At 40.0% G+C, this 13,706-nt stretch overlaps 1 protein-coding gene across 8 annotated transcripts in view; it reads left to right on the top strand.

The window, feature by feature from the left end:
* The window catches only part of SBF1 (SET binding factor 1), a 119,495-nt gene that overhangs the window by 60,321 nt on the left and 45,468 nt on the right, over positions 1–13,706 (top strand). For all 8 annotated transcript variants that reach the window (XM_073652592.1, XM_073652591.1, XM_073652589.1 and 5 more), the window contains 10 exons: positions 1,602–1,707; positions 1,788–1,920; positions 2,753–2,861; positions 3,283–3,396; positions 7,889–7,966; positions 10,034–10,147; positions 10,243–10,371; positions 10,474–10,572; positions 12,395–12,599; positions 12,883–12,995. In XM_073652592.1, coding sequence (XP_073508693.1) covers positions 1,602–1,707; positions 1,788–1,920; positions 2,753–2,861; positions 3,283–3,396; positions 7,889–7,966; positions 10,034–10,147; positions 10,243–10,371; positions 10,474–10,572; positions 12,395–12,599; positions 12,883–12,995 — 1,200 coding nt within the window. The remainder of the gene's footprint in view (positions 1–1,601; positions 1,708–1,787; positions 1,921–2,752; positions 2,862–3,282; positions 3,397–7,888; positions 7,967–10,033; positions 10,148–10,242; positions 10,372–10,473; positions 10,573–12,394; positions 12,600–12,882; positions 12,996–13,706) is intronic.

Genomic DNA, 13,706 nt, shown 5'->3' with positions numbered 1-13,706 from the left:
CATTAGGTCTAGATGATCTATTAGTTCTTTTATGCTATTTATAATATAAAATCTGGACACTAATTTGCTTTAATGAGCAGCCATTTCTTTTGTTTTTGCCCTCTTCACATTAAGTGCTGTATAGTAAGCAAAATAGAAGGAATCAGCTTCTGTCTTGTCGTCAGGGTCCCCTGAATGCCACAGACCCTACTTGCTCTTTTCTGATTATAATTTCACTCCTTAGATTTTCTATAGTGCGGAAATAAAGGCCACGACAAAGTGCCATAAATTTACAGTGCCATACTTGAAGTTAAAGAAAAAAGGGGCTGCATTAATTGATAAAACCAAGTTACTACTGTGCCCAGTTCTCCACAGATTTATGACCTGATGCATTTGCAAATTCCTCATATTCCAGCAGTGTGTTCCAGATGTTTAAAACTAAACCCCAACAATTTTAGGAATCTGTGAGACTTTAATGTCTGGTATATGAATCCTTAGCATTATGGATGCATAATTAATTTTGCATTTATTTTTTTTCCTTGCATTGGCATTTATATTTATTACAACATTTAATACACCTTCCTGTTAATAATAGATAACGCTTTTATTGCATTTGGTCACTTGTCAAGCATTACATGTAATAAAAAAAATATCATGCCCATGTTAATTTTTGGTAATGTCCTAAATAAAATAACCTTTATTTATGAAATAGAGATTCTTTTTCAAGAATTTTAGGGGTTGAAAACCTTTCCTTTCTTTCTCTGCTGCACTTTTCATAATATCGCTTCTTCTCTTCATGTAAACTGGCATGTGCCTGGCCACCATGTGTCTGCGATGCTAGAGTGGGCTCTCCTCAAGCTTGACCGTTCAATTCATAGTGGTGTGTTTGGCACAGAGGGTATGAGGACATTTGTACTGGTGCTCTCCAGACTGTGCTTACTAATTGTTTATGGTACTTGGTAAGAACTGAGCAATTGAATAGTATGGTTATTAAAGGCCAACTAATAAAAATAAGTGGAGGTGATCCCTTACATGGGTATGCCAACATATGTACAGTCCTTTTTTAATTTTCGGAGTGTAAAAGGCCTACTGGTTAATTTGTCACATGAGGAGATGAGCACATTCTGCAAACACAATGTGGCTGTTTAGTTGCCTAAACTTTTGTAGTTAACCTTAACCTCTTCACTCCCTTAGTTATGCACTCCTGTCACAAATTAGTCACCTAGCCATACATTGCAATCTGTTTGCCACTCTGATTTTGCTGGAACTGAACTTTCACTGACATTTATTTGCCTGGTATCCCGCTATATTACTGACAAGTAGTGATGAGCGCAAGTGCGCTCGTTACTAGAGTTTGCCTAGGGTGCTCGGGTATGCACAGAGTATTGCGGGTTCTCGAGTGACATGTTCAAGTCCCTGCGGCCGCAAGTTTTGAGGCTGTTTGTCAGGCAATCTCCGCATTAAGACGCGGGGATGCGAACATGTCTCTTGAGCACCCGCGGATACTCAGTGTGTACCCTAGCACCATAGGCAAACTCAAGTAACGAGAACTTGCACTCCTCACTACTGACGAGTAACAAAGCTTCTGCTTCACATCTGATATTTCTGTCTGATTTCTTTAGAGAACCATATCTCTGGGAGCAGGGGACCGCCAAGTGATCCAGACCCCAATATGTGACTCTCTTCCAATCAGCAACTGTAGTGTAGCCTTGTTATTTCGACAACTTGGTAAGTAACCATATGTCAGTCTCTTACTTGTTTTACTTTTCCTTGTTTAACTTTTTACTTTTAATATTTCTGCTTTCCAGGTGTCACCAATGTGTTGTGCCTGTTCTGTGCGGCTCTCACCGAGCACAAGATCTTGTTCCTTTCTCGGAGTTACCAGCGCTTGACTGAAGCCTGCAGAGCTCTCCTGGCTATAATGTTTCCTCTCCGATACAGGTATAATTTTTATTGGAGATGGACACTAAAAATCCCACTTGTCTAATGCTCCTCTTTTGTATCTATCTTCTGGTAAAGCCATGTTCCTGCTCCATGAACGTGTGCATTAGTTAAACTACCATTAATGTTAATGGCGTTGTCCTGCAAATAAAACATGTGGATAGGTGTTTGATTGCTTGTGATCCCCAGTGGTGGTGTGACCACGATGGCTCCCGAAAACAGAGGTCCGATGTCTCCTGTTTGAATTGATTGGCAGTCGTTATCTATGAGGAACATAAGCGAGTATATGCCATGTTTGACAGTACCAAACACAAGGACAGTGCACAGGAGCAACTCTGTTCTCAACAGGGAAACAGGACTCCCTTCCTCATGATCTGTGGGATCTCCAATGATAGAACAGAAAGAATTATATAAATTTGGTAACTCTTATTAGAAAGATAACAGGTTTTTGCTGCACAGTTAACATCAGAAAATGTAAAAAAAAATAGCAGAAAATGCTGTGAAATTTTTTTTTCCCCAATTTTGCCCAGGAAGATTTTTTTTTCATTTTCCACTCTTAGACCTTCAAAAAAAACATATCAAGGAAAGTGTTATGTCTCTTAAAAAGGAGTCCTCAATGGGGAACAATGTTTGTGTTATTCTGAAGTCAAACACAGGAATGCAAGAAATGGGAGGGGAAATGGCTAAGCATTTAACATGTCCTTCTTTGCATGAATGAAACAATTTTGAGATGTTCCTTTAAACCTTGATATAGAACTCGTGACATTTATTCTCCCCTTAATGTAGACCTCCTGCAGTCTCACTGGTTTGCCTTCTTCTGATTCTTTTACAGTTTCACATATGTGCCCATTCTCCCTGCTCAGCTTCTTGAGGTTCTGAGCACACCAACGCCATTCATTATTGGTGTAAATGCTCTCTTTCGGGCAGAGACCCAAGATCTGGTAAGAATATTTTATGAATTTATTAGCCTTACAGAGCACAATTTTTAAGGTAACAATCCATTTTATAAAGGTTTAAATTCTTTCTAAGCTGGTAATATTTTTACAAGTTTGCAGTTGAGAAATGCAAGTGTTACTCAAAACCCAATCTTCTCAGTCATGTCTGTAAAGCGAAGTGGTGAAAAGGGATGCTCTCCACTTGTAAATTTAATCATGACATTAAATTATTTATCTGCAGTACTGACCACTAGTAGCTCCAGAAATTTGGGAGGTATAGCCTGTTCTCCTTGGAGAAGTGGCCTCACATGTGAACAAATGATGCACACAGAAACAGCTCATTTCTGTTTAATGTAGGCCTGTACCTACTTTGCTTTATTTATAATATGACCACAATAATTTCTTCTAATTTTTGCTTTTTCCTTAGCTTGATGTAATAATTGCAGATTTAGATGGTGGCACTGTTACTATCCCTGAATGTGTCCAGATTCCACTTCTACCAGAGCCATTGATCCATCACACACAAGATGCCTTGTCACTGGTGAGAATCTTGCAATACAACTGTGGAACTCTAATTTGCTTGTTCTTTGCATTGTTTGTTGACTTTTACTTCTTAGTTTCATGTATGCCTTCTGACCTGCTTTCACATGTTCATTTGAAATTCTGTTCTTAAGCATACTTTATATTTTTGAATTAGGCACTATATTGAAATCTTTTCTAAATGCAAATTATGTATTCGCATGTAATGATCTGTCATCAGAATATAGAAGTATCTTCTGATAACACGTCTGCTAATTAGACTGAAGAGCACCAAAATATTGTGACAATTGGCTTAGAAGTAGAAGGAATTGTAGATAACACAAAACATAAATTTATAACCCCATACTTATATATGTTCCAAAAATAAACACCTGAGAAAAAGCCTGCTGGTAATTATAGAGCTTATCTGGGATCTTTTGTTTTTGCTATTGGTGGGTTGCTAATTACCTGCCTGTTTCGCCGACCGCTGATCTCTCTCGTCTCAGAACTGACCCTGGCTGCCATTCTCACACTTCCTGTGATGTCCTGTCACCAGAGCAATTCCTTCTCATGCGCTCTGCTCTGCCGACAGGGCGTCACTGCTGATGTCATGTTTGCCAGCTGCTTCCTCGCCTTACTCAGTGCGATTTACATTGCATGAGCTGGCACATCATCCTGCACGGAGTTAGGCAGCAGGGAGCCAGCTGTCAATCCATATGTAGGTGATGCCCTGTCAACAGAGCAGAGTGAAAAAGAAGCTGTTCTGTTGACTTGACATCACAGAAAGCAGAAGAATCGCCAGCAGGAACGGTTCTGTCACCACTCAAGTCAGGAGAGATTGGCACATGGCAGAACAGACGGATAGTTAACCTCTACCTGTTAAGTGCTTAGCTCCATCGTAGAAAAAGTCCCAAGTAACCCCATTAAGAAATTTCTTTTTACATATACATAAGGAATGGTAGAAAATAAAAGCCAGAAAAATAAGCACTATTTGCTACTCCAATATCTCCACGTTTATGGATTTCTGTTCCACAAAAAAAAAATAAAAATCAAAGACAGGATTACGAATAATGGGTGCATTATACATTAAGTGTTTGTGTAAAAAAATAAAATATAAAAATTGTTTGTAGTTAAGTGATAAAAAAAAAAAAAAAAGAGTTCAAGATATGCAGGGTCCTTGCACGCTCTTATGCCATTGTCTGTGTCCACATATATTCAAAATCCCCAAAACCTAAAGAACCTAAATTTCTCCATGATCAAGATTCCATATCCATTTGACTCACGGTGTTGACCGGTGGCATGATAGGGTGCAAAGATTAAGTGCATATGCCATTGCTCTACTTCTTACACTTTAGTATATTAATCAGTGGTCATTTATACCTCCTGATTGATAAAAGGGGTGATAACATATGAAAAGTTCCTGTTTTGCCACCTCTGGAGTCTGTGGAGGGTTAAGCCCACCATATACAATAGTCCCCCATACACGGGGACATTTGGCTCGGCCGAGCGGTACTGTGTGAGAGAGACACTGCTAGACGACTCTGGCAGCGGCTTATTTCCCAGAGAACAAAAGGATAAGCCATTGGAAATTTGATGCATCGGTATTCTCCTTTCTCCTGACATCATAAGGTGCATCTCGCTAAATTAGAATACCATCAAAAAGTACATTTATTTCAGTTCTTCAATACAAAAAGCGAAACTCATTATATAGTCATTACAAACAGAGTGATCTATTTCAAGTGTTTATTTCTGTTAATGTTGATGATTATGGCTTACAGCCAATGAAAACACAAAAGTCATTAACTCGGTAATTTAGAATAATTAATAAAAAACACCTACAAATGCTTCCTAAGCATTTAAAAAGTCTGTTTCAGTAGGCTCCACAATCATGGGGAAGACTGACTTGACAAATATCCAGAAGGCAGTCATTGACACTAAGTAAATGCAAAGTAAATTTTGCATTTCATTTGGAAATCAAGGTCCCAGAGTCTGGAGGAAGAGTGGGGAGGCACACAATCCAAGCTGCTTGAGGTCTAGTGTGAAGTTTCCACAATCGGTGATGGTTTGGGGAGCCATGTCATCTGCTGGTGTAGGTCCACTGTGTTTTATCAAGACCAAAGTCAGTGCAGGAAATTTTAGAGCACTTCATGCTTCCCTCTGCTGACAAGCTTTTTGAAGATGGAAATTTCATTCTCCAGCAGGACTTGGCACCTGTCCACACTGCCAAAAGTACCAATACCTGGTTTAAAAACAACAGTATCACTGTGCTTGATTGGCCAGCAAACTCGCCTGACCTTAACCCCATAAAGAATCTATGGGGTATTGTCAAGAGGAAGATGAGACACCAGACCCAACAATGCAGACGAGCTGAAGGCTGCTATCAAAGCAACCTGGGCTTCCATAACACCTCAGCAGTGCCACAGGCTGATCGCCTCCATGCCACGCCACATTGATGTAGTAATTGATGCAAAACGAGCCCCGACCAAGTATTGAGTGCATTTACTGAACATACATTTCATTAGGCCAACATTTTTTGATTTTAAAATAATTTTCAAGCTGTTATAAAGTATTCTAATTTACTGAGATAATGACTTTTGTGTTTTCATTGGCTGTAAGCCATAATCATCAACATTAACAGAAATAAACACTTGAAATAGATCACTCTGTTTGTAATGACTCTATATAATGTGTTTGACTTTTTGTATTGAAGAACTGAAATAAAGTTTTTGATGATATTCTAATTTAGTGAGATGCACCTGTATGTTGGGTAATTGGAAGGCACCTATTCACAAGACTTATTCACAAGACTATCAGCTGATATCTGTGTTCAGTGGATGGCAATCTAATGACTATGGGGTCCTTTAGAAACCAGATAACAGGCTGTATTCTTTTCTCTTAAAAGGAATCAGTTGAGTTCCCCATGCCCTCCAACCCAACAGAATTTGTGTATTTATTGCTAAATTCCCTGCCTAACCAGCCATTTATTCTGTTAGTCACCGGAAACATGTTTAAAAAAAGTATTTGTAAGCTCTGTTTTTCTTATGCAAATTAGTCCTTTGACTAGTCGAGGGGTGTTAGTTTCCCCAGACTAGTTGCCCAGATTTTCATATTATCACTCCCATGTGGGCGTGATAACGTGATTTGCAGGAGGCGGTGTCATCGTCAGCTTGCTGCAAAGCTTCTGCATGCATGCGGATTTCTTCAGGCATGTCATTGCGCCTCTGAAGCCGGGTATATGTTTCCTGGCTTCAGAGGCGCACTGCGCATGACAGACAGTGCAGAAGATGTTCATGAGCCGTCATCTGCTCTGGCAAAAATGAATGACTAGTCTGGGGAATACAATACCTCATCGACTAGTCAAAGGACTAGTTTGCATAAGAAAAACTTATAAATACTTTTTTTCAGCATGTGTTCAGGTGATTAACAGGATAAAGGGCTGGTTTGGCAGGCTGTTTAGCAGTAAATACACGCATGCTGGTGGGTTGAAGGGCATGGGGGACCCGACATATTCCCTTTAATGTCGTTTGCAGCTTCCCACCACAGGAAGTGCTGCTCTTAGTATATTATGCCTGGTATTATTTAAAAGCTAAGATGTAATATGATACCTAGATACAAATTCCAGTCCTGATATTCTAGCTATTCATGACTTATTGCATATGTGCTTGGCAGGGTCACATGAGCTTTATTTTCTAATTGTAGAATGAGAGATTCATGAATAACCCAACTTAGTTGATTATCAGTTGAGATTTATTCTGAGATAGGAACTACATTTCCCACAATTTATTTCTCATATTTTTAAGCCGTGGACATTGTGTTCTTTATGGGGAGGGGAAAGTACTGTAAATCCCTGCCAGACATTGCTCCAACACATAAATAAAATTCAGGAGCATTTAGGGATATATTTCAGCTCCAAAGACAGAAGAGCTAGGGTCCGTGCCCACGATGCGTTTTTCAAGCGTTTATGCTGTGGAATTTTTGCAGCGGAAACGCTTGGTAATCCTTCCCCCATGGTCTCCAATGCAATTCCGCACTTTCAGTGCCCATGCTGCGTATTTTTCCGCAGCATTTTTGATGCGCTAAAAAATCTGCAGCATGTTCCTTATTTGTGCGTTTACACATGCGGAATTGCCATCTACAATGCATTAGAAAACGCAAGGCAATTCCGCATGTACGAAAAACGCATGTCAAATTCCGCACGCGTTTTTCTGGGCAAGGAGATGCAGAAATGAAGGAGAAATTTTCTGCATCGTGGGCACATAGCCTTAGAAGAATTATCAGTGTGTATGTTTGCTAATATGAAGAAAAAATCCATCTTAAGCCAACTGTCCATCTGTTTTGACAAAAACTGACATTGTAAAACTCACTGTTCTGTTAATACAGATTTCTACTTTTTTGTGGTATGTTATTTATCTAGTTTATTTATATTGATTAATTGATTGAAAATGCCTTAAACCTTTTCTGTAACCCTATGCCAATTGTATAACTTGCTGTTAACTGCTATACTGTTTCCTCAGGTTTTAGACCCTGCTTTACAGATCGCTGATTCGGCATTCCCTCCGTCTTCTATCACAACATCAACTCTTCGAATGCAGGTAAGTAACAGTGTTTCTAAGTAAAGTACTTCTTACTACATCAGCTACACATCAAGGTACCCCTCCCCCAAGGAAGTGATCATACACACCGTTTCCTATATTAAATTCATAGAATGAGGACGGTGCCACTATCCTCCGAGAGATGACATTAATTCAATCAGATGCACACAATACAAATTTGCAACCTAGGACTTAGTTGCAGAGAGTCCCTTTTAATGTGCGAGTCAAAAATCTTTATTTTGAGCACACAGCTTACCAAAGAAAGTTTCCTAACTAGCGCTACATTTTTATATTAGGTAATGGTGATCTTTCCATATCTTTCACTTAACATGTTTGCTTCCGACTGGCCTGAAGTTTGTAGATTTAATGACTGCACTTTTGATAAGAAAAAATTATTATTTTTTCCATATATTTGTGGCTGCTTTGAATGAAGCCGCAGCCTCCTGGAATCACAATATCATGTATCAGCACAGCATTAGTCCTTTATGGCTTTCTCATACTACAATGTATCTTTTCTACCTTATTTGGATAAACTCTAACCCACAGAGTCTGCTGTGGGTTCTTCCTTCTCACTACACAGCCTCTGATATCTCCCCTCCAGACGGTGGGTCCTATTTTTCCTGTATCATGATTTCTCCCTTTCCTAGTTTCTAACAATGAGCAAAGAAGGGGAGCAAATGGCATCAGTCCTATGTTGCAAGCAGCCAGGACCCCTGAACTGTCTATTAAATGTCATAAACAGCAGGACTTCCAGCTGTATTTAGGAATTGCACATACTCTACAGCAGCAAAGTAGTTGCCCAGTCAGCCAACCCTCCTTTATTACTGTCACACAGATTGGGAGAGAAAGTTCTCTGCCTCGGTTTTTACAGCAGACGCTCCACGACCTGTCACAGTTGTGGGTGTCCGATATAAAGCCTTTAAGCTGTGTGCCCACGATGCGTTTTTTAAGCGTTTCCGCAGCGGCAAAAACGCTGCAGAAACGCTTAAAAAAACGCATGGTAGAAGGCCTGCCATGTTCCCCAATGATGATCCGCATGTGCTGTGCACATGTTGCGGAAATTTCCGCTGCGGATTATCATTGCGGAAAAAAACGCAGCACTACCAATTATTTTACGGAAGCGCTGCGTTTTCGCCGCCATTGACTTGCATTAGAACGTGTGCATTCCGCTTCACTTGATAAGGACATGCGGAATACATGCGTTCCAATGTGCGGATGGTACCCAAGTCTAGAGGAGAGGAGACTCTCCTCCGGACCCGGGTACCATAGAAACTGTGGAAAAAAAGAATAAAATAAAAAATAAAGATTATATTTACCTTCTGGCGGCCCCCGGTCTCCTTGTCTGTGCTTGCCGGCAGCTAGCGATGGAATGAAGGACCTGCGCTGACGTCATAGTCACGTGACGCTGACGTCGGCAGGTCATTCGGTCTACCGCTGCCGGCAGCCGGGACGGAGGGAATCAAAACTGCGGGGGCCATCAGAGGGTAAGTATAGATTTATTTTTAATTTTTAACCATTCTTTAAGGTCACAGTATATAAATCTATGCCGGTTGCATGGATTTATATAGTGTGACCAAGTTGACAAGCACTTTCTAAGTGATGCTAAAATCGCTTGGAAAGCACTTGTCAACCCGCATGCAGAAATGCATGTGAAGAACGCTTCACTTCCGCGTGTCCCTGGCAGGAAAAACGCATGTACAATCCGCATGAGTTTTTTTCTGCCAGGGGAGATGCAGAAACGCTCAGGAAAAAATCCTGAGCATTTCTGCATCGTGGGCACATAGCCTTAATGTAGTTAGTTACAATTAAAGTGTATGAATAAGTTTTGTACATTTTACTTTTGCAAAGCTTCTAAATGACTGTCACTGGACAACCCAGATAAATGCACATTGTAATACCCCTTGAACATGTATGCATGCATTTTTCGTGCTGAACATCTTCTGTGGTGTCAATAATATAAGCAACATTCTCATATAGAATTGTATTGTAATGTAAAGTCACCTTTGTCTTGTTGTGCAGAAGTATATTGGGATGCTCTGAACTTTTTGTTTTTGTGCTTTATTACAGGATATGGAAGTACGCGCTGTATTTCTTCGCCTTTTTGCTCAAGTCTTGCAAGGATATCGTTGTTGTCTTCAACTGATAAGAGTTCATCCAGAGCCTGTCATACGCTTTCATAAGGTTGGTTCACTCCCAATTTTTTTTCAATTCAAAATCTCAAATATGAATATTGTTTTGTGAATATTTTTTTGCATTAACAAGCATGTATTTTCCAGGCTTCTTTTTTGGGTCAGCGTGGGTTAGTAGAAGATGATTTTCTAACCAAGGTTCTGGAGGGCATGGCATTTGCAGGATTTGTGACGGAGAGAGGTCCACCATACAGATCACTGGATTTATTTGATGAGGTAGCCACTGAATTACATAGAATATTTGTATATAGTAAACAGTGACTTCATGACCACATCAATTTCCTTCTGACTTGTCTATTTTATGTGTCTTCTCTACAGCTGGTTGCTTATGATGTGCACAAAATACAATATGTGGAGGGAACTCAAAAGAACTTAATGAAGCACGTGCAAGAACTAGCCGAGAAGCTCTACAGAAATGTATGTTTTGTGAGATTGAGCCATTATATAAATGCTGTTATACTGAAAGTTGATTTTACATTTTCAAGTTTGGATTCATGTTTGTGGACCTAGAAGCAGCTTCTAATAGAGAGATGTCAGTCAAGCCAGAAGGGTTGGGGTTTATGCTTTGTCTTTGTGTTCGGGATCTGGGCACCGCACTGGTAATTGTTGGTTCTATGGTAACTTATTTACAATGTGCGGTTATTTATACAATGCTTTCTGTAATTTGTCGAGTTTGGATTTAGCATAATTAACATTATGTTGCCTATTCATCAAAGCTTTTATGCCACAAAAGTGATGTATAAGTTTTGAAGAGTCACAAAAGTTTTGCGCAACGTGGAGTTGCACAAACACTTTACGCCTTTTGGCATTTTCATACTGCTTTGGATTAGCTCTGTCAAAATGGACAGAGCCGGGATCGTGTGTGATCACGACCCTCCTGTGCAGTTCATGAAAGGTGGCGGCATTTTCTCCCTTAGAAGTGCTACTCCAGTCCTCAATTGGAGTTGCATTCCTGGCGATGCACACGCCACTAAGAAGAATTGCGATATCATTAAGTAGCATGCACCTGTTTAATGAATTTGTCATGTCTTCTACTCCAAGATTGGCATAGTGCGAGCGTGTGCTACTCCAGCCTTCAGAAATTGACCCCTATCCATTTATGTAATAATTCATAGTGGTGGTTTACGGGCAGAAAAAAGGTTCTGATGCGTTCCCTTTAACTATTGTCACAATACGACTTCGATCACAAAGTTGTATTTCTGTCTGCAATGTAGGATATCTGCTCAGAATGACATGGGCCATTCTGACTTCCTTTAGTGTCAGCCTTTATTTAGGCGTCTTTGTTAAACACATCAGGAGGATATCGTTATCAGTAGCTCTTAAAGTACCCCAACTGATAGCAATTTTATGCTTCCGCTAATTTCATTAGAGATAAAAATTCACATCTCTTGGTGTCTGCAGACAGTAGCTTTGGTAACTCCCAAATCTTAGAATATCTGTAATCTCCCACCCTATTACACATTTGGGACCCCTAGCTCCTATAAACTCCCCTTTTACTGCAAAGGAGAGTTAGGACAGTTCTGTAAAGAACAGGAAGGTTGGTAAGGGTTATCAAGGAGTAGACCCATGATACCCTGTCCAGACTACAGAGATGAGACATAGTGACATGAGAAGTATTTGATAGCTTTAAACTGTGAGTAAGTTTCTGGTCTAAGCACAGAAGCAGCTACAGACTGTGCCCTATGCAAAAGCTTTCATGTCACCGGCAGCGTGCAAACCTCAGCCTGCTGCAAAGAGAGGATCAGTTGCCAATAGTTATTTATCACAGGAAACCAGAAGCAAGTTAACGAATGTTTAGCGACAATATCCGAATATTCAGGGCTGTAAGACTTGCAGGTGTCACCCAGTCTTGGACACTTCCTTCCTAATACTTATTGTTTAGTGACATCAGACATCATGCCTGCACTTAGAATCATACTTTGCTTCACAAGCAAGTGACAACCATATTGTATGCTTGTTTGGTCAAGATGGCTGTCTGAATGTAAGTCCCATAAGAACAGATTTCTGTGAGCTAGTGATGCAGTTCATTAGTTTAAGCGTCCCATTGTGGTGTTAGCACGTTTATTATTTCCTTAATTCATGAGTTGCTTTATGTTTTACAATGTAATTAATCTACTATGTCTGTGGAAGTGTTTTTAACTGAGCTTCTGCGTATGTTATTCTTGGTTAGGGAACAAACTTTTTTTTTTTTTTATTCATTCTAACCAATGGTACATTTTCCAAACCTTTTTTCATCTAGGAGAACCCTTATCCTGCTGTTAGTATGCATAAAGTTCAACGACCAACAGAAGGCAGCTACTTGCGACCTCAGCACAAGGTTTTCCCTCTACTGGATGAAAGCAGCATTCAGTGGATCTTGGATCAGGCTGCTGCCAAGCTGCAGAATGCACCTCCTGCTGTTAGGTCGGAGAAGAAGTGCATGGTGCCACCAGGGCCACCTATAGGTTTGTGTTTTCATTCTATTGTAAAAGTTCACTAGCACAATACTGTCTGTTTTCCATACTTTTTCTTCATTTATGCTTTAAAAATCCTGTAGCTCCATTTTATTTTTCTCCTCATATTATTCATTGTATTATAGTTTGTAAGTCATGATCTGAAAATGGAGAGAACATCATTTTAAAAGCATTCAAGGAATTAAGGCTTTGAAAAATCAGTTTAGACTTTTGTTTGGTACAAGTGGGCGACCACAGTAACTTTTCTGATCCTATTGACCTTTGCGTTTTGTAGCGGCAATTGTAGAGCGGAACGGCAGTGCTCTGGCTAATAGCAACAGGCGGCTAGAAGTTGTGAGGAACTGTATTTCTTACATCTTCGAGAACAAAATGCTAGAGGCAAAAAAGGTAATTGTCACCGTTTCACTGATTATATCAGAAAAGCCCTACCCGTTACCTGTATTTATTATTGGTTGTTGTGTTTCTGATTTATGTAAAGCATTCTTAAAGGGATTGTACCAAATAAGTCAACTATCTGCCGGATAGATGCTAATGTGCTGATCATTGAGGTTACCTCAATGGTGACAGACTCCTACCAATCCAAAAATAGGATATCATGTGGTCCCAATGGTAGAACTTGTAGGAATCAGCAATTTAGTCGATATACACCATAGTTAATGTGTGATAATTTAAAGGTGATGTTCGGGACACATTTATATTTAAATATCAGACATAGAAACTAACAAAACATGCAAATACATCACAACTACAGCACACTTGACTGCGGCAACCAGTCATTGGGCTCAGTAGCTCTGCTGATGTAGATTACACAAACCGCTGATGCCAGCGATTTAGCCGCAGTGGTCAAATATTCTGTAGTTTTGACGTCATAGCTGCAGCCAGTCAACAAAGACTGGAGCAGCCGTAGATATCCAGCGCTGAGCCTGGTGAGTATGAGTAATTGTGTGTTTGGGATTTTCTATGTCTGCAAACTTATTCCCAAATAAAAATGTATCCCCTTTAGACAAACCATATATCTAGACATGCCAGAAATAGACCCCCAGCTAATTACTGGAAGGAACATGAGCAACGACTGTTCTAATTGTAGAGTGAAAACAT

Source organism: Phyllobates terribilis, unplaced genomic scaffold, assembly GCF_046119375.1.
Source record: "Phyllobates terribilis strain yellow unplaced genomic scaffold, ASM4611937v1 Scaffold_11__3_contigs__length_659146591, whole genome shotgun sequence".
Lineage (NCBI taxonomy): Eukaryota > Metazoa > Chordata > Amphibia > Anura > Dendrobatidae > Phyllobates > Phyllobates terribilis.
The sequence above is the reverse complement of the archived record's forward strand: the minus strand, read 5'-3'. Positions and strand labels throughout refer to the sequence as shown.